The sequence below is a fragment of the Haliotis cracherodii genome, unplaced genomic scaffold (assembly GCF_022045235.1).
Source record: "Haliotis cracherodii isolate W230 unplaced genomic scaffold, xgHalCrac1.p SCAF_19, whole genome shotgun sequence".
Lineage (NCBI taxonomy): Eukaryota > Metazoa > Mollusca > Gastropoda > Lepetellida > Haliotidae > Haliotis > Haliotis cracherodii.
Window position 1 is genome coordinate 1,453,817 of NW_027266274.1, and position 19,757 is coordinate 1,473,573.

General features: G+C 40.7%; 1 protein-coding gene across 1 annotated transcript in view; it reads right to left on the reverse strand.

Moving 5' to 3' along the window:
• Window positions 1-14,352: 14,352 nt before the first annotated feature.
• Window positions 14,353-19,757, reverse strand: part of LOC139466998 (CCR4-NOT transcription complex subunit 11-like) — a 77,967-nt gene continuing 72,562 nt past the window's right edge. The window contains exons 11-12 of the mRNA XM_071248703.1: window positions 16,526-16,681; window positions 14,353-14,532 (exon numbers count right to left, since the gene is read on the reverse strand). Coding sequence (XP_071104804.1) covers window positions 14,401-14,532; window positions 16,526-16,681 — 288 coding nt within the window. The 3' untranslated portion in view covers window positions 14,353-14,400. The remainder of the gene's footprint in view (window positions 14,533-16,525; window positions 16,682-19,757) is intronic.

Consider the following 19,757-nt stretch of genomic DNA (forward strand, 5'->3'; position numbering starts at 1 on the left):
CTTTTTGCACAAAAGAGCTGAAGAGGTACTATTAGGGGAAAAACTAGTTGTGTGTAGTTGACAGTGAAGAGGACTTCGGTTGAAAATCTGAAGATTTAGTTATAGTGTGTCTGCAGCCAAAATGCAGGATTTGTGGCTAGGATGTAATAGAGGTAGAGGATTCGCAGGAATGCGTGTCTGCTTGTACCGACTTAAAGCCGGTTTCATAGTGCTAGCCCACTGATATACCAGGTGGCAGTTTAACATGCATATTCTACTCTGACACAATATATTGACGCCGAGCCGACCAGTCTTTGTTTTAGCGCCAGACAGTGTAATAAGCAGTATCTGTCTTTTAACGTATTTTGGTACAACGTGGCTGGGTATCGAAACCCCGACCTTCCGCACTCAAGAAGCATATAGCATGTTTCAACTAGACAATGATGTGGTCTGTATGTTTGAAGTGCAAAGGTCAAATCGAAGTTAAAAATAAACATAGCAAATAATGGAACACATATGTGGCACCCAAATACTAATTTCATATGTGCCAAATACTGTTTTTTGAAGAACAGATTTATGGCTATACCTAACCTTTTATTTTTGCTCATGTGGTTCAGACATTTGGAACAAACTCAAGTGACATTGGTGGTAGCAAGAACCTAAAGTTTGAGGTTCACTGGGCCACTGGTGCTTGAGGTGATGATGTTTACAGTGTGTTGAAATACATTTTGAGAGAACTGAAGAGCATGGTGACATAAAAGTAAAACATTTAAAATATGAAATCGGAACACAAAATTGAATGAAATAAATTACTATTATTATTCATTGCATTAAAAAATAAATATGACTGAAGAATGGCTCAAATTTTATTCTTAATTTATTTTCCACCCGAAAAAAAGATTGAATAAAAGCCCTCAAAATCTGGACAGAAACAGCCATCAGCTGTACACACATTTCTTCCGTGATCTACTGGCGATCCAGTTAAAACATAACCACTAAGATAACTTAAAGGAGTCTTAATGCAGCAGTGTGAAAAAATTATATCTAAAACCATTCATACAAGGAATGGTATATTCTATTATTTGTTATTTTAGTTGTTTTTAATACATACACCTCGTCAAAGGTAAGTGTAATTGTGAGTTCATTTTCAATGTAGAGATTTTCAAATGGTAACTGTGTGTTTCCTCGTCATCTGCCTGTAGATGGCAGCCACCTTAACTGCCCAACCTTGTGGGTGCGTTTATGCGAACCGTAGGCACACTGAAGGGGTCTCTATAGATAAATTCATGTTTGATGACAGAAAGTTCATGCGTCTTTTTTTTTTGCTTTTAATTTTGAACGAAGGTTCTACCAGTTTGAAAGTATGTCTTTTGGAACGATGGTAACTGAAATGCCTAAGCCTACTATCCAAGAAAATCATTGGCAAACACCGAACTGGCAGGTCATGTGTGGCTATTGCCACCGTGTTGAACATAAATCATACTGTAATTAGTCGACTCTTTAGAACACAACACACAACTTCAACTTCAACTTCAACTTCAACTTGCACTGTTCTTCGACATACCCACATACCCACAACAGAGCACCTTAGCACCACCAGGCGCCGACTGAATGCAGCAGGATTAGGGGCCAGAAGACCAATAAGACGTCCAGTCCTATCACCCCAACACATGCGGGACCGTTTATCCTTGTTACATGCGCGAGCACACGCGAACTTTAGGTCATAGAGGAGGATTGTTTGGTCTGACGAGAGTAGGTTTTTATTGCTCCACACTGATGGTAGTACTCGCGCCCGGGGGCAAACATCTCAGCATTTCTCCTTTGATTGTAAACTTGATTTGGCCACAGTTCAGGGGACATTAATTGGACAAAGGTACCAAGATACCATGTTAGACGGTTTTGTTGTGCCTCTTTTTGATAGCCATACACTTGCCACACGTTGATCTGTTCATTCCATTACTGACAGTTACCATACTTATTCTGCCTCTATTTATCCCCAATCCTCGTAGTCCCAGGCAAATATAGTTGACTTTTTTTGCTAATGCTAATTTTTCCTATCATTCATACAAATGACATCTTATTTGACATTAAGTAACACTTTTGATTGCTTTTGTTCCGCATTCCAGCTTCTCCTTACTCATCTTTTTCTGATTCTCAAAACATCTTGGTTGTATATGTACCTCGTCAAAAGTATTGCACCACCAAGATTGAATATACATATACTGAAAAGACACAAAATAATCATGCATAAGTGTCGCACCATGTAGCGTGAGGCACCATTTGAGGTCAGCCAATCAGTGATTGCGACAGGGACACTTCTAATGGCTTGCTGTTGCGATCGGTAAACAATATACTGACATACAATAATCAAATAACAACTATGACTTATGAACCAAAGTATGGCATTTAAGACATACGTATCTATTCTCTGATAACTAAGGTTTCTTTCAAGGTGTCAGTAGCGATAATCGGTTCATGGTTGTTGTAAATAATGGTAAGTTCGTGCGATCTCCCGATCAGTTCACACATACTTTCGCCTAAATAATGTAAATAATATTGAAAATGCAATTTTGAAGAAGAAAACAGCGTTATCACCATCCCCCGCCAAGAGGCACATTAGAAGTTTGTTCATATATTAGTGAACAAAAAATATATAAAAAGTCCCATAATGCCTGAAGAAGAGATAGGCACTTAAGCCGCTTTTTGTCATCAGAAAAAATATTAAATGTGATATTAATACACACAAAAGGCCCTTTCTCTGGACAAAATAACTTAGTCTTGAGAAGCATCTCTTAGGTAACCTAACTTCAGTCGTTACACAGATATAGTATTAACAGGACTAACCTGAATACTTCAGAACCGATTTGTTGACGTGCCATTTTCGGTGTTACGTGAACAGGCCCCCGATGCAGGATAATCATATTATTGAAACCCAGGACCTATATATTGCTTCAGGGGCCTGTCGTTACGTGCTAGCAGTATTGTATTATGCTAACACAATTTGTTTTTGTTATCAAAACTCATTGTCTGCATGTTTATCATAGAATTCACCAATTAGTGTAGTCATTACAGTCCTATGAACAATGACAATGAAAGTAAAATAGGTAAATGGATATAATGTAATCTTAAGATTGACAAAGGTCATCATGGTTTGCCTAATACTCTTTTCCATATGTCTGCTGCGGTTGCCATTTTGAAAACCAAATTGGAACCTCAAACCGATTCTGCACGCAGGACAAGCAGCCATGACACAAGTTCACCTGAATTTCATCCTGCGGAGTTACAAGTAGCGAAGTAATGGTCATAAATACGATTCGAACCGCTTAAACAAACTCAGATATAGGGACCCGGCAGCCAAAGCTTGTCATAAGAGGATCGATTGGTCAGGAGTGATGTCACCGCGTGCCAGTTGCTTGGAGCGATGCCCATGATGTCAACCACTGGATTGTCTGGTCGTAGATTGTGTTTGAGCCGATCTGCCACATCAGTACCCATCCGTAGTGTCTTCTACGTTCCTCCAGTGAATTTTCCTGAAGTGGAATCTGGAGCCGACATAAATTTCTTGTACTGTCTTGATTTCTGATATGGTTAGGTGCTCCTGGAAACAAGATGAAATAGTAGTTGGACCAGGAAAGTCATACTTGGCGTAATCTTATTCTTTTCCCCATCGGGCAAAAACAACAGCCCGAAGAAACCAATGGTCAAACGTGATGCATTATCAATTTCCAGCGAATGTCCCATCGGTCCTAGTGTAGGCGTTAGATTCGCGCCTAAGGAAGGTCTATCTCATTCCATAGACATGGGCATGTAGACAGGTTTCTACAAAATTGATGGGGTTGCCGGCTATTCCCTCTGCACTGTTGCTCGCACTTTTAGTGCACTTTGCCTACACTATGAAAACTGCACCTCTTACATTAATTTGTGGACTAGTCCAAAGTATATTGTATGTTATTATACACATCGAAAAAAGTTAAGCACACCCTAATATATTTAATAATTGTTTGGTCCCAATATTGGTAACAGTCATGAAAGATATAATTACGGGAAGAATTATGTTTTCTCAGTAATCAGTCTCTAAAAGCAGTATATCCAAACGTTAAAATTGCTTTCTTAAGCTCGATTTTAAACGGTTACCCATGACATTGTGTGGCCATGGCACGAAGGCGATTATCAACCGCCACAAGATGACAAATAATCGGCATGCATAACGCAGGAATGTTTTGTAATGCCATTGGTCGGAATATGGGGTATCATCACACTGTCGTAAGCTGTTTAGTCGAGAAACATACTCAGACCGGTGATGTACAGGACCATCCCAGACCCAGAAGACCTCCTGTGACGATACATCGCGAAGACAGGGACCTTCTTCGTCTCATACGCCGAGAACCTTTTTTAACAAGTACTCGCCTGAAACAGCTCGTTTCGGCACCAGCACCGACAGGAATCGGCTGAAAGCAGCAGGACTCGGGGATGAACGAGTCATAAAGCGTCCCTTGTTGAGAGATCACCACAAAGCTGCTCGTTTAGCATGGTGTGTTGCACGACAAAACTGGAATCTGAGAACTTGGACACGGATCCATTTGTCAGACGAAAGTCACTTTCTGTTCCACGTCACTGATGGAAGAACGAGAGTTTGGAGGCACCGGAACACGGCCTACACGCCCAGGAACATTAAACCAACTGTTGCACACGGCGGGGGCTCGGTAATGGTTTGCGGGTGTATCTCTCATGATTGCAGGTTGGATTTGGTCACCTTAAGGGGCAACTTAACAGGGGCTCAGTACATCCGGGACGTTTTTGAAGCCAGTCGTCTTTCTTAATTTTTGACAACAACCCTCTTGCTGCACGACCTCAGTATATGAATGACAATGCCAGGCCTCATCATGGAATTCCTGGGCTCGATCGTAGCGCCACCAGTGGTTATTACGAAAACTCTGAACAGAGAAACTGAGATTTCATGATGTTTATTTTACAGAATTTCTAATATAGAGAACTCACAGTTGTTCAATTCCCTGAAATATGTAAAACATCTTGACGGAATGCGGATAAACAAAGGCCTTTCTCACCGGAAAGCATTGTACTCGCTCCATACCCCAGAATACTAAAAAAAATACTCACCACTAATGAGAAGAAACAATAAAGCGCTATTAAAATATCTTATTACCATATCTGACTGACTACCGTTACACTCCCCCCGAAATTAGTATTAACATAATTTACATTAAAAAATGAGAAATGCTGATGTGGTATACATATAAACACAATGGTTTGGCTAACAATACAGTATTGCAAGTGCAGATAGGCAAGTGTCATACCCTGACAATGAACAAAGGTTAATGCTTTTTGGCAAAACACATAATCATACAAAATAATAAACATGAAAATACACATCAATGTGACAAAGTTTATAGTTCGGATCGGGTTCGGAATCATCGCTCACAAAGTTCAATGAACCCGAAAATGAATTTAGCACAGTTCGGAACACCATACTGCAAATGAATTTACACACATTTGAACACAGTTAGTTCTCTTTTTCTAAGTGAAGGACAAGTTTGTGAACTGGTCTCACAAAGTTTGATTCGCCACAGTATACTTTCACAGTTCTGACTAGACCATCTTCACTAAGGTACACTTCTGAGATGCGTCCAAGTTTCCAATGATTCCTTGGAATATTGTCGTCCTTGATTATCACGATGTCGTTTACAGAAAGATTTCTACATGGGGCAGTCCACTTCTGCCGCAACTGAAGACTTTGCAGATACTCTTTCCTCCAACGACTCCAGAATTCATTAGCGATGTATTGAACTCTGCGCCATCGCTTCCTGGAATACATGTCCTCCTTAATGAATGTTCCATGTGGCGGAAGGATTACCTTAGACTTCATGGTAGGAAGGTTATTTGGTGTCAGAGGTTCTGGAGAGGACGGATCGCACAGAGTGTCAACAGTTAAGGGTCTGCTGTTTACAATGGCAGCAGTTTCACACATCACAGTGCGGAGGGATTCATCATCCAACTGTGATCCAAAGTCATGAAGTAAAACAGATATGACATTTCTCCCAGACACCACCCCTATGGCTTGCACATGGTGGGTTAAACTTGAACTCAAAGAAATCACAGTCTCTCTGCAATAGGAATTGTCTCACATTTCTTTGATCAAGATTTGTTAGAACACCATACAGTTCGTTCTTTGCCCCTACAAAGTTAGTGCCTTGATCGCATCGTAGTTGACGGATCAGACCACGCACTGACATAAAGCGTCTTAGGGCATTGATCAATGAGTCTGTACTCATTGACACAACAGTCTCTATGTGTATTGCTCGGCAACACAGGCATGTGAACAGAACACCGAATCGCTTTAACTCCTTTCTCCCTTCCTTTATATAAAAGCGTCCGAAACAGTCTACTGCACAGAATGAAAACGGAGGAGCTTCTTCTGTCCTATCAATGGGAAGATTTGACATCTTCTTGACTTGAGCCTTGCTCCTGAGTTTCCTACACGAAACACATTTCAAAATGTAGTAGGACACACCTGAGCTACAACCTATGATCCAGTATCCACTTGATCTGATCTGATTGAGTGTTAGACCTTTTCCCTGATGATGAACTTGTTCATGGCAATGGCGGAGAACAAGTGTTGTTATGTGGTGCTTCTTTGGCAAGATAACAGGGTGCTTAAGGTTTCACTAATCTGAGAACGTTTTAACAGTCCTCCAGCACGTAAGATCCCATTGCTGTCCAGGAACGGATCCAGACGATACAAGGCACTGACTGATTTCAGAATTTGTTGGTACAGTTGCCTTCTCGTTCTTGAATGTACCTGTTTGATTCAAGGACTGAAGCACTTTCAGTTCTTCGCCGAATGCTTCTGCCTGAACTAACTTTAAGATTACAATCTTTGCTTGTTCAATTTCTTTGACTTGCACTGAACCAGCTACTGATTCACAATCTCTTTGTTTACTTTTCCGAAGCTTTCGTTTCAGATTCAGACAGTGAGCAACAGCACGCTTGGCACGGAACCAGTCGGAGAAATATTCCAAGCGCTGAAGTATTGAATATGGAGGGCTGTTTTCATCTGTCTCACGGGTAAGTACCACAGATTTCTTTCCTTTCATGCAAATGTTCATCAGAATAATTGAATTCAGTTAGTTTCCCATGTTCACTGCACAACAATTGCCATACGGTCTTCTAAACAATCACGAATTGAACGCAGTTCAGGTATGTCCACACTGTCAGATACAAACTTCATGAAACTACTCGCCTGCCGACGCCATGCAGATAGTGCAGATTTAAAACGTTTCACACATAGTTCAGTCTTATAATCAGTGTATTCTTGTGTAGGTTTAGCCACACGGCTACTGAAATCATCATCACAATTGTTCATATTGTCAATATTCAAATCCATGCTGACACTTTTGAAATTCAACTTACTCCCGGTACACGTTCTTTCCACTCAATCGATGTTTTACTATAATGTTTTCGAAAACTCTGAACGGAGAAACTGAGTATTCATGATGTTTATTTTACAGAATTTCTAATATAGAGAACTCACAGTTGTCCAATTCCCTGAAATCCGTAAAACATCTTGACGGAATGCGGATAAACAAAGGCCTTTCTCACCGGAAAGCATGGTACTCGCTCCATACCCCAAGAAAGCTAAAAAACATACTCACCACTAATGAGAAGAAACAATAAAGTGCTATTAAACTATCTTATTACCATATCTGACTGACTACCGTTACAAATCGGATTACGATTTCGTTTCGCGATTTTGATTGGACTGTGCATAGACTCGTAAGTCCAGCCAAAATGTAACTCCATAATACCAGCCTAGTTCGGCAATGGTGGAAACAGGACTTTTATAGTCAGTTAACTCTCTTGCCTCGGGAAGATGGAAACAGCATTGCATCAGCAGTGGTTGTTGTTGACCCATCAACAGATCCAACGTCTGACTGGAGGTATGAGACGTAGGGTTGACTGCGTCATCAGAGGCGGTTATACCCGCTACTGATCTGTTTCACGTATCATGTCAAGTAGAGACTTGAAGGAATATTTTCACATGAAACATCAAACGTAACTCGTTTACGTAATCCTGCAGCTCCATACTTTTTTTAGGTATTGTCTAAGGTCAAAAACAGTACCTGTGTTACCATGATGTTTTTGTCAGTAAATTTCCATCCCAACTCACCAATATCTTCTTTATTTGTTGTGAAATGTTTGTTCTATACGATGACATTGGTATCGCCCAGCTCCTGTGGTCAGTCATCCCATGCTATGATTTTTACCATTTGTCATGGTTCAGAAATAGGGGTGTGCTTTACTTTTTTTCTTTGTGTATATTACATTACTCTCTGTTGAAAAACATGTGAGTTGCGTTGTTGTTGTTGTTGTTGCTTTTAATCTCATTAAAATCAGATTTAAGTTCTCGCCGCCGCTAAGATCTGAGGACATCCCATAACGGGTCACGTCAGAACGAGGCTCTGCATCTACAATGGAGATACTCTCTCACTTCAATGACCAACAGGGCCGCCTCTGTGGTCTTGTGGTAGAGCGTCAGCCCGGAGAGCGGAAAGTCCGGGGTTCGATCCCCGGTCGCGTCATACCAAAAGACGTTAAAAGATGGTACTTGTTGTTACCATGTCTGGCGCTCGGCGTAAAGGGGCTAAAACAAGGACTGGTCGGGGTGGGGTATTCATGTTAAACTGCGGCATGGTATCTCAGTGAGCTAGCACTATCAATCGGCATCGGTCCGGACTAGTACAAGGAGCCATGCAAACACGTGCATGCACGTCGCTATATAAGTGCAATAATCTTGGAAGCGACGTTAAACCCCACCTCCATGACTAACATATCTCGAGGTGAATATTGTGTGACCTTAATGAGACTTTAAACTTCTCCTTCAATCTCATGCAATCTGGACACGTGAAGATTCCGGGAAGGTGACTATGCTTGTCGTAAAAGGCGACTAACGGGATCGGTTGGTCAGGCTCGCTGACTTGGTTGATGAATGTCATCGATCCAGATTGCCTGGATCGATGCTCATGATATCAATCACTGGATTGTCTGGTCCAGACTCGATTATTTATATATTGCTGAGTGCGGCGTAAAACAACAAACCAAAATCATGTAATCTGACTCCGTGGTCTAGTGTTGGAGAGTCCGCCCGGAGAGCGCAAGGTCCGGGGTTCGAACCCCGACTGCGTCATACCAAAAGACATTAAAAAAGATGGTATTTGTTGATACCCCGTCCGGCCCGTCCGGCCCTCGGCTAAACAAGGACTGGTCGGCTCTGAGTCAGTATAATGTGTTTGAGTGGTGTATTCATGTTAAACTGCGGCATGGTATCTCAGTGAGCTAGCACTATAAATCGGCATCAGTCCGGACTAGTATAAGCATGCAAGGGCAATAAAAATCTTGGACTCGACGTTAAACCCCATTTCACCTCACCTCATATGGTCCGACGTTTCGTCAACTGTCGATCCAAAGTGGATGCACTCATGAGCAAATATACACAAAGAATAAAATTAAGCACCCACCTGTATATTTTACAAATACAGGTCCTACAAGCGCTGGCATTGACAATAAAAAAAACATTAAAAGTTTATCATGTTTAGAGATTTTATTCATGCTTCTAACAACGACTCAGAGGCACTGTATTTGTGCAACAATAAGTATGGAGGTGCAGAGTCAGGAACACAATTCCATATCATGACTGATTATGAAACACGCCATTTTCAGTCCAAAGATGGCATTCATTACAGAAATCAGACAATCCAAACCCATTACCAAGCCTCCACTATATGGGGTCATAGGTCTTATGTTCCTGGGTGTGAAGGCTGCATTTCTATGCCTCCGAAACCTCAATCGGCCATCCGTGGAGCAGGAACCTCCTCTCATCCGACCAAAGGACTCTTCGTGAAGTCCTTAGATTCCAAAATCTCCCGAACAAACACCATGCTCAACTATTTCTCCGATGATGAACAACTCCCCACTGTTCTGGTTGACATCCATCATGACAGCCTTATCAGCTGCAATAACTGTTTCTATGAGCATGTATATTCATGTTCAGTATTCGTAAACACTTCTTCGGTAAATCTAAACATGTTGATTGTTGAAAACATAAATATTCTATGTTAACATTCACTGATTCACTTTATAATTGTAATATTAATCTTTATACCTACTAAGTGAATAATTATCGCTTGTTTATCATTGAAGAAGTTCATAGGATTGGACTGAAGCAAATGAATACATATTTTTGATATTCTTACACGTTAGTACTTAGCATTATTCATTAGTCCAAATTAGGAATGCTGTTAACAGGCAACAGCAAAGAGTTCAAGAAAGCATTCTATATAAGCAGGATATACAGATTTTGAAGATTAGATCATTGGTGTAAAAACGGGAAAAATGTTGTGTTTACATTGACGGAGTGAACGAGTTGTATCTATGGTGTTTTCCGATTTTGATTTAATTATAGCTTGGATCATTGGGTCGGAATACTATTGCCATGGAGTATTTATATAGGATTATCTATACGAAGGAAACGTAAAATGACTACACAGTCGAGTGAGTGAGAGAGTTGTGTTTAACGCCGCTTTTAACAGTATTCCAGTTATATCGCGGCGTGTCAGCTTAATGTGGGATAAAAGCCCGAAGTGATGCAGGTCTCAGACGTTTACCACTTCGGTGAAACCCACGATCACGGGTATGGTGCTGACAAACCTATAAACATAATTGGGGCGAACCGGGATTCGAACCAACAATCATAAGTTTCTGGCGTGCCCAAGGGACGCAACTCTGCATAGCGAATCGCGGCGCCTTAGACGACTGGGCTACCCGTGCCACCGACTACACAGTCGAAACCTTGAACATATTTGTCGTTCGTTGTATTTATTCTCCTTGTATTAGTCAATGCTGTATCCAAACTTTCCTCCTCGGTCCACAAGCCTCAGTAAGCAGGCCTGACTTCCAAGGTGTGTCCATGATGGTGACTGTCTCGGTTGTGTGTCATTCACTTGCTGAGTCACATGTGGCACATGTTAATCCAGGTCTGATAGTGTCCAATTCTTGGCCAAGATCGTAGCTTTTGTAGTACAGATAATCTGACGTAATCAAACTGAGTCCAAGTGGGTAAGGTCCGTAATGCGTGCGATGTCCATGGAGGTTCTTGTACGTGAAACAGAGGACTTTGAACTTGGTCCGAGGTTCCAGTGGCAGCCAGTGGACATATTGCAGCACGAGTGATATTATGCAGGTCGTGAAGTACGCGCGACAATCCTGGCTGCTGTGTTCTGGATCTTTTGTAGACTGGTTTGGACCAGTGCACCGACTAGAACATGTGCTGCGTCAGATGTATTTAGATGCCTGATGTTTACAATACATTTAAGATTGTAAAAGCAGGATTTGCACAAATGATCGACTTGAAAATGCAGACAGGTCCTGATCCAGGAACACACCATGGTTCTTGACTTTTGGTTCCCCAGATATAGCATCCCCAATGACTATCTGTTTCTAAACTTGTTGCAGCGTCTGTCGTGTGCCATGCAATATCACCTCAGTTTTATCATCATTCCGCATCAACAGGCTTGATGTCATTCCCTGTTTTAATTCATTGTACATAATGTTGTTCTGGAGAATGCATGTGATAATGTGTACAGTCGGAACTTGTACAGTTGCGTGCCTTTAGCATAACAGGGATGAGATGTCTGATGTTTGAAAATGATGCCTTTCAGACCACTGGTATACAGGATGAATAACACAGGACTGAACCCTGAGGGGTACTGCAGGTGATAGATGTTTGATTAGATTTCTCGCCTTTGACATAGACTGACTGGAATCTGTTTCTGAGATATGATTAGAGCCACCCAGTGCATCACCTGTGATTCCAATTTGTTGTTTAAGTCTCCTGATAAGCAATTTGTGGTCTATGGTGTCAAAGTCCAAGACAAGGAATGACATATACTGAACAACAAAAGTTCCTGTGACACTAAGAATAAGATTTAATGCAAAGTTATGTTTTTTTCCAAATCTGAAACAATTTCGGTTTGCAACAGATAAAAGACTCCTGTACGTGTTCAAATGGTATATTTTGCCATATTGACTTCAGAAAATGCGTGATTTCACAAAAAATCAAAATGTCAATTTACAAATCAATAGCGCGTGTGTCCACCTCTGGTTGCGATGCGAGCAACACATCTTCGTCTCATGGAATGGACCAGGCATCTCACAAAGTCCTGTGGGATATCTGTCCATATCAGCTGGAGCATGTTTCGAAGTTCCTGGAGTGTCTGTGGAACACGTGGTTGACGTCGAAGGCGCCGATCCATATCATCCCACATGTGCTCGATTGGTGAGAGATCAGGGGAGCGAGCCGGCCAGGGGATGACATTTACGTTGTTTTGTTGAAGAGAATCCTAAACAAGTTGAGCAATATGAGGCCGGGCGTTTTCATGTTGAAGGGTAATGCCTGAGCCATGACAACGCAAAAACGTTAGAACAAGAGGGCTGATGATCTCGTCGCGGTAGCGCTGTCAATTGAGATTTCCCTCTACCACTATCAAACAGATCCTCTGTCTTGCTGTAATCCCACCCCATACCATAATGCTGCCGCCCCGAACCGTCCTTCTTTCGTGACACAATGATTGACGTAACATTCACCTCGACGTCGGTACACTCGAATCTGTCCCTCGTTGTGGATGAGGTGAAAACGAGACTCGTCAGTGAATAGAACTTGTCCCCACTGCATGGCCGTCCACTGGAGACGCTGTCTGCACCATTGTAGAGTTTGTTTGACGGAGGTTTCCTGTCAAAATTGGACATCTGGCAGGTCTTTTGGCGACAATTCCTGCACATCTGAGGTAACGACGTTCGGTTTGTGAAGATATTCGTTGAAGGCCAGGGATGCTTCTTGCAGTCACTGTTGCTGGCTGGAATCGATTTCGTAGGTGTTTTGTTCCAATTCAGTTGTCTTGTCGGTTATTGGTTACACGCGGCCTGCCACTCCGAGGCTGGTCTCTGACTGCATTTGTCTGTTGCCAACATTGCCATAAGCAACAAATGGTGTTCTGTGGACGTTAAATTGTCTTGCAACATCACGTTGACTTGATCCTGCTTCAAGCATACCAATGGCTTGCAGATGCTCATTTTCGGACAGGCGTGGCATTTCGTAATGTTGATTAATTGCGTAATTTTGTTGTTTTTCTGAGTGATTGTTGTCAGCACGATGCTAAATAACGCACGTTTTTATACCCATTCTTGGTTAGTGAAATGCATGGGGCCTGCATAAAAGTCAACATTTGCATGGAAGGCAGGCTTTTCTGTAGCAGTTGCGTTTTTGTGACTTGATTCCATTCATGTACTACAATATTGAAAACTTAACTTTACTTGTTTGAAAAATACACTTAAATATTGGTGTCACAGGAACTTTTGTTGTTGAGTTTATTTCGCTAGCATACATAAGACCATTTACAACACGTACAAGCAGTCTTGGTACTGTATTTAGAGCTGTAAGAAGATTGTTATATATCAAGCAGAGACGAATAAACATCTTTTTCTAGGAAGGCCAAGATCTACACTGTCCTTCAAGAGCGAGTTAACAACAACTCTTGTTGATGATGTCAGTGATGACATGAATCTATAAATTCAACGACAAGATTTGAAGGAATTTGATCAAGATGTCATGTAATCTTCATACAAGAAACAATAATGTTCCTAATTTCTTCTTGACTACACAGTGCTAGTTAACCTGGTTTGTTTCCAAGAAATTGTTCACAGCTAAAGACATCATGAATTGATTACTTGTCAAGTCATTTCCAATTTTTGCATTTTTCCAGGAAGGAAGTGCCGTTGTCCCGACTCATGCAAGTGCACGAGATACAGGTAAGCAAGGTACTATTACCTGCACAACTGATATGGATAGTTGACAGCGAAGAGGACTTATGTTGAAACTGAAGTGTACAGTGTGATGACATTCAAAATACAGGATTTATGTCCATAATGTAATGGAGGTTCTACTCATAGAACTATTGAAAATGATAACTATTGTTTGATTTTTGTATGCTTATTTCTTGACCAGACAATCCAGTGATTGACATCATGAGCATCAATCCATTCAACTGGGATACGGTGACATGTTATCAACTAGGTCACCACACCAGACCATCCAATCCAATGAGTTGCCTCTTACGACAAGCAACATGGCAGCCAAACAACAATATTTATGGCTATGATGTAATAGAGATAGGGTATAGGATATGTTTCCAATGGTTGTGAGGAATTATCAGATGCTGCCGGTACAATTCTAAATGACTAGCCATTACTACAGGTTACTTGACATTCAGTTGGATGAGCTAAAAATACAACATGTGACAGCAGTAGTGTATGAATGCACTTTATTTGTGAGAGTGAGTGAGGTGGTGACTTTCAACGCGAAGCTGGTGGAGGTGGGGGCTGAGGCTCAGCTGTGTCCAGAGATTTCAGTAATCTGAACAGGGCAGCTGCTTCTCGAATGCGGCTGAATTCTATACAGAATGCCTGTACTTCAATGAAGATGTCCTGCAATAAACAAATAGTCACACTAAATTCCTGATGTATTGATATCCACTATGATTTTCATCACTCAATTGTTATTTCCATTTAACATCCTATCACAGACTATTTGTTTTTTTGCAACCTTTGAAACATGGCCCTGTTTTCCTATTGTTCATGCAGTCTTCTTAATGCTGTTTCTGTCTTAATCCATAAATGCCCTAATAAAGTCAGTAAATATAAGAAGAGGTGATGTGAGGTGACATTGGGTTTTATGTCGCGTCCAAGATTATTGCACTTGTAGAGCGACGTGCATGTACGTGTGTGTGTCTGTGTGGCTGCTTGTACTAGTCCGGACAGATGCCGATTTATAGTGCTAGCTAACTGAGATACCATGCCGCAGTTTAACATGAATACCCCACTCAGTCACAGTATACTGACTCCGATTCGACCAGTCCTTTTTTAGCGACTCACCCTGACATCTATGTACTTGAGTCAGTATGGGTGTGTAGAGCGTATCGAGACTCACCCTGACATCTATGTACTTGTGTTAGTATTGGTATATGTAGTGTATCGAGACTCACCCTGACAGCTATGTACTTGTGTTAGTATTGGTATATGTAGTCTATCGAGACTCACCCTGACATCTATGTACTTGTGTTAGTATTGGTATATGTAGTGTATCGAGACTCACCCTGACATCTATGTACTTGTGTTAGTATTGGTATATGTAGTCTATCGAGACTCACCCTGACATCTATGTACTTGTGTTAGTATTGGTATATGTAGTGTATCGAGACTCACCCTGACATCTATGTACTTGAGTCAGTATGGGTGTGTAGAGTGTATCGAGACTCACCCTGACTTCAATGTACTTGTGTTAGTATGGGTGTGTAGAGTGTATCGAGACTCACCCTGACATCAATATACTTGAGTCAGTATGGGTGTGTAGAGCGTATCGAGACTCACCCTGACATCAATATACTTGAGTCAGTATGGGTGTGTAGAGTGTATCGAGACTCACCCTGACATCAATGTTCTTGTGTCAGTATGGGTGTGTAGAGTGTATTGAGACTCACCCTGACATCAATGTACTTGAGTCAGTATGGGTGTGTAGAGTGTATCGAGACTCATCCTGACATCAATATACTTGAGTCAGTATGGGTGTGTAGAGTGTATCAAGACTCACCCTGACATCAATAAACTTGAGTCAGTATGGGTGTGTAGAGTGTATCGAGACTCACCCTGACATCTATGTACTTGTGTTAGTATGGGTGTGTAGAGTGTATCGAGACTCACCCTGACATCAATATACTTGTGTCGGTATGGGTTTGTGTACAGTATATTGAGACTCACCCTGACATCAATGTACTTGTGTTAGTATGGGTTTGTGTGGAGTGTATCGAGACTCACCCTGACATCAATATACTTGAGTCAGTATGGGTGTGTAGAGTGTATCCAGACTCACCCTGACATCAATGTACTTGTGTCGGTATGGGTTTGTGTAAAGTGTATTGACACTCACCCTGACATCAATATACTTGTGTCAGTATGGGTGTGTAGAGTGTATCAAGACTCGCCCTGATCAATATACTTGTGTTAGTATGGGCGTGTAGAGTGTATCGAGACTCACCCTGACATCAATGTACTTGTGTCAGTATGGGTTTGTGTAAAGTGTATTGACACTCACCCTGACATCAATGTACTTGTGTTAGTATTGGTATATGTAGTGTATCGAGACTCACGCTGACATCAATGTTCTTGAGTCAGTATGGGCGTGTAGAGTGTATCGAGACTCACGCTGACATCAATGTTCTTGTGTCAGTATGGGTGTGTAGAGTGTATTGAGACTCACCCTGACATCAATGTACTTTTGTCAGTATGGGTGTGTAGAGTGTATCGAGACTCACCCTGACATCAATGTTCTTGTGTCAGTATGGGTGTGTAGAGTGTATTGAGACTCACCCTGACATCAATGTACTTGTGTCAGTATGGGTGTGTAGAGTGTATTGAGACTCACCCTGACATCAATTGTCTTGTTGCGGATGAGGGACTGGAGGAAGACACACACTAAGCGGACTAATCTGTTCTGCATGTAGCGATCCTTGATGGTTTCACAAGTTGATATACAGTTGGAGATGTACAGATGGATGAATTCAGGAGGTAGATCAACATGCTGGAATTCAAATACATCATTTCTTTCAAACTTGGGTACCTAAGTTATAATTATACACCTACAAATTCAGACACATGTGCTCAACTGTCACTGTGTCATACAATACAGTTCATTTCTGTCATTGTCATAATGTCCCTGACCAACAGATCTCGCTATTAAACTGAGTTGAAATTGTTCCAAATCAATCAATATTCATCAACAGACATATAAAGACATAGCACCAAGGCACTGATGCGCACTTTGTTTAAAGCATGGCGATTGCCATTCATGGTGAAATCATTAGCCATCAAGTAAGGAGGTACTGTGTGGTTGATATGTGAGAACAGAATAATCTATGTGTAATATTCTTATTCTTATCATATATAGTACCGGTAACAAATATCCATGTAAAATTATTTAAGATGACGGATACGAAATCCTGCATCCTTTACACATCACAGTTTCACATGGAGTGGATCAAAAGGGAAATCTTATTATGCATGTTGAGGAATAAATGCTGCCATTTCATAATTTGATACAAATTGAAAAATTAATTTCTATAAGTAATCAGTTAAAAATTGAATACACATTCTAAACCTTCATGATCTTCAAGTTCCAGCTGCGGAATTCCACATGTATGTTAAACTAACTAACTAACTAACTATCAGCTTCAGAGCATGCACAATTTTACATCATGTGCGGTAGGGTACTGTTTCCGAATTGATTGGGTTGAAGTGTATGCAAAGAGACTTGTGAATATGTTTTTTTAGAGGGGTATGTATAGGTACGTCAAGTGCAAACAAACACTAGTAAAATTATATATATTACATATTAAATCAGGTAAAAACAAGGGAGGAATTAGGGTGTTTTATTTGAATTAACATTGTTATATTACATAGTTGACATATGTATGAACCCCCATTTTCTAACCTGGGATGCCTACAATGGAAGGATGCGAGTCCACTGGCCCTCATCATAAATAACCTAGGTAAATCCCTCCGTGATGCAAGATATTTTGGGTTTTTTTTATTGAAGATGTTGGTGCATAAAAGTAACTTATCCTATCAGAGCACCTTTAGGATACAGCAGCACAGCACCCTCTCATGTGAACAATCTGTACTGTAGGTCATATGTCACTAAGACAAGCAACCAGTTTTTGTGAGAATCCGTCATATGCAAACTCAGACCAACAGATTGTTAGCCCGACAGTCAGCTGACTGAGCTACGTCAACACTATTAACCTAAGTGTAAATTTATCTAGTCATGCGTAAGATGTTATGGAAATGAACAGAGATGGTCAAATAGGTCCCGTTCACGGACACGTACAAAGGCTACGGATCACCATGGTGTCTTGTGACTTTAGTCTACGGACAGAGTGATCCCAAGCCATTTGGCACACTTGTCCCATTCATGAACACGAACCAGATACCAAGTGGTGAGGAGTCAGTGGACATGGCGCAAACTGAAAACGACTCCAGGCGTTGGACAACAAATTCATGAGTACGCATGAATGACATGTATTTAATAATTCATCATGTGTTTTTGTGACAGAAAAGTGTGGAAGGGGACACTGTAAGGATACTGTGGATCACAGTAAGGAATGAGGATGGTATAAGCCTTACTGTGATGCCTTGAGGGTGAGGTGGGCTTTGAATACTGAACATATATAGTGAGTGAAAGTGGGTGGAAGTACACGGACAGTTTCTTGTAGCCAAAATAGTCGACACCAAACCATTTCATCCTGCTCTCTAGACAGTTTTTTGTGTGAAAAATATTATGAATGCAACTGAATATTTAAAAGCAATAATAGAAAAGTGCAATTATTTGCATGCATTGACCCTTTGACTACCTTTCTTTAAAACTCTTGAGAAGTGGGCTCTTATCCATCGCTTTCATTACAAAACCAGAGCCTACAAACCTAATTAATTTATTGCAAACAGTCTAGTTAATGAATAGATATGTGCCATGAGTCCTGTTAAGCTAAAAACTGTGAATAAGTTTGGACAGAATAACATAATGTTATAGTTCTACTTCCTATTTTGTCAACAAATTTTCACTCTCTCCATCACAATCATCTGTTCTGCTAAAACATTCTCTTCCCAGTTTATACAGTAATTCTGTTCTTTTCAGCTGCGTAACTGTGTATCGTAACTCTGACAGAGAACTCATTTGTGTTAGAGATTGAAAAAGCAGGGTGTTTCCCAGTGACGCCACGGGGATTTCCCAGCTGCTGACAATAACAACACTATAGATAAGTGACACAGAATTCATGATTACATTGTCAAGTCACATTGTTTAACATGCACATATTTGAGTGAAATTCTGTACAATCCTACATATGTCCTACATGTAGACGTTTTGTTCTTATGATAAAAGATGCCATGACTAACCGAACACAAAAAGCATTCGTGTGCCATGCAATAGCATTTTTCAAAACCAATAAATGCTAAAATAATAAGTGTAGTGTTACCACAATTTCGCTATTAGAATTGAAACAACGTGCCAAAAGATACTTCACTATTTTACCTTCAAATGGTCCTCTCGTGAGCGCGCAGAACTTTATGATATAAACACATCGCGAACAAAGTCAAGGACGAAAGTAAGGGACGTTATTCTAAATGACAATGATGAGACCTTTGATCGAACAGCATATGCGTTCAGCATTTAACATGAGTGTTCAAGTCTGATGTTAAGTAATGTATACTGTATATTTTTGTGTTTATGACAAAAGTCAAGTTTATATTAGTGTAAACACCAACATTATACATGGAAACACTCAAAACAAAATTGTTCAGGAAGCAGCGCACCCACAAGCAAGTTTTTATAACAATCTAAGCTTGTTAAGTTTGTTTTGTTATTTATGTGTCCAATATATTTCACGAATTAACCAAGGACTTAAATACACTATCAAGCTATTAGTATTTAGATGAAGAAATTATTTTTTAACTATCTAGATCCATAATTCTTTTCAAAATTTAAAAGTGACACTAATTTTTGTTCGCAGAGGGAGATAATTTAGGAATTGTCAAGTCATGTTGTCTCATGGAACACGCCACAAGTTAATGTGAACATACATATTATGTAGTCATTTTCTATC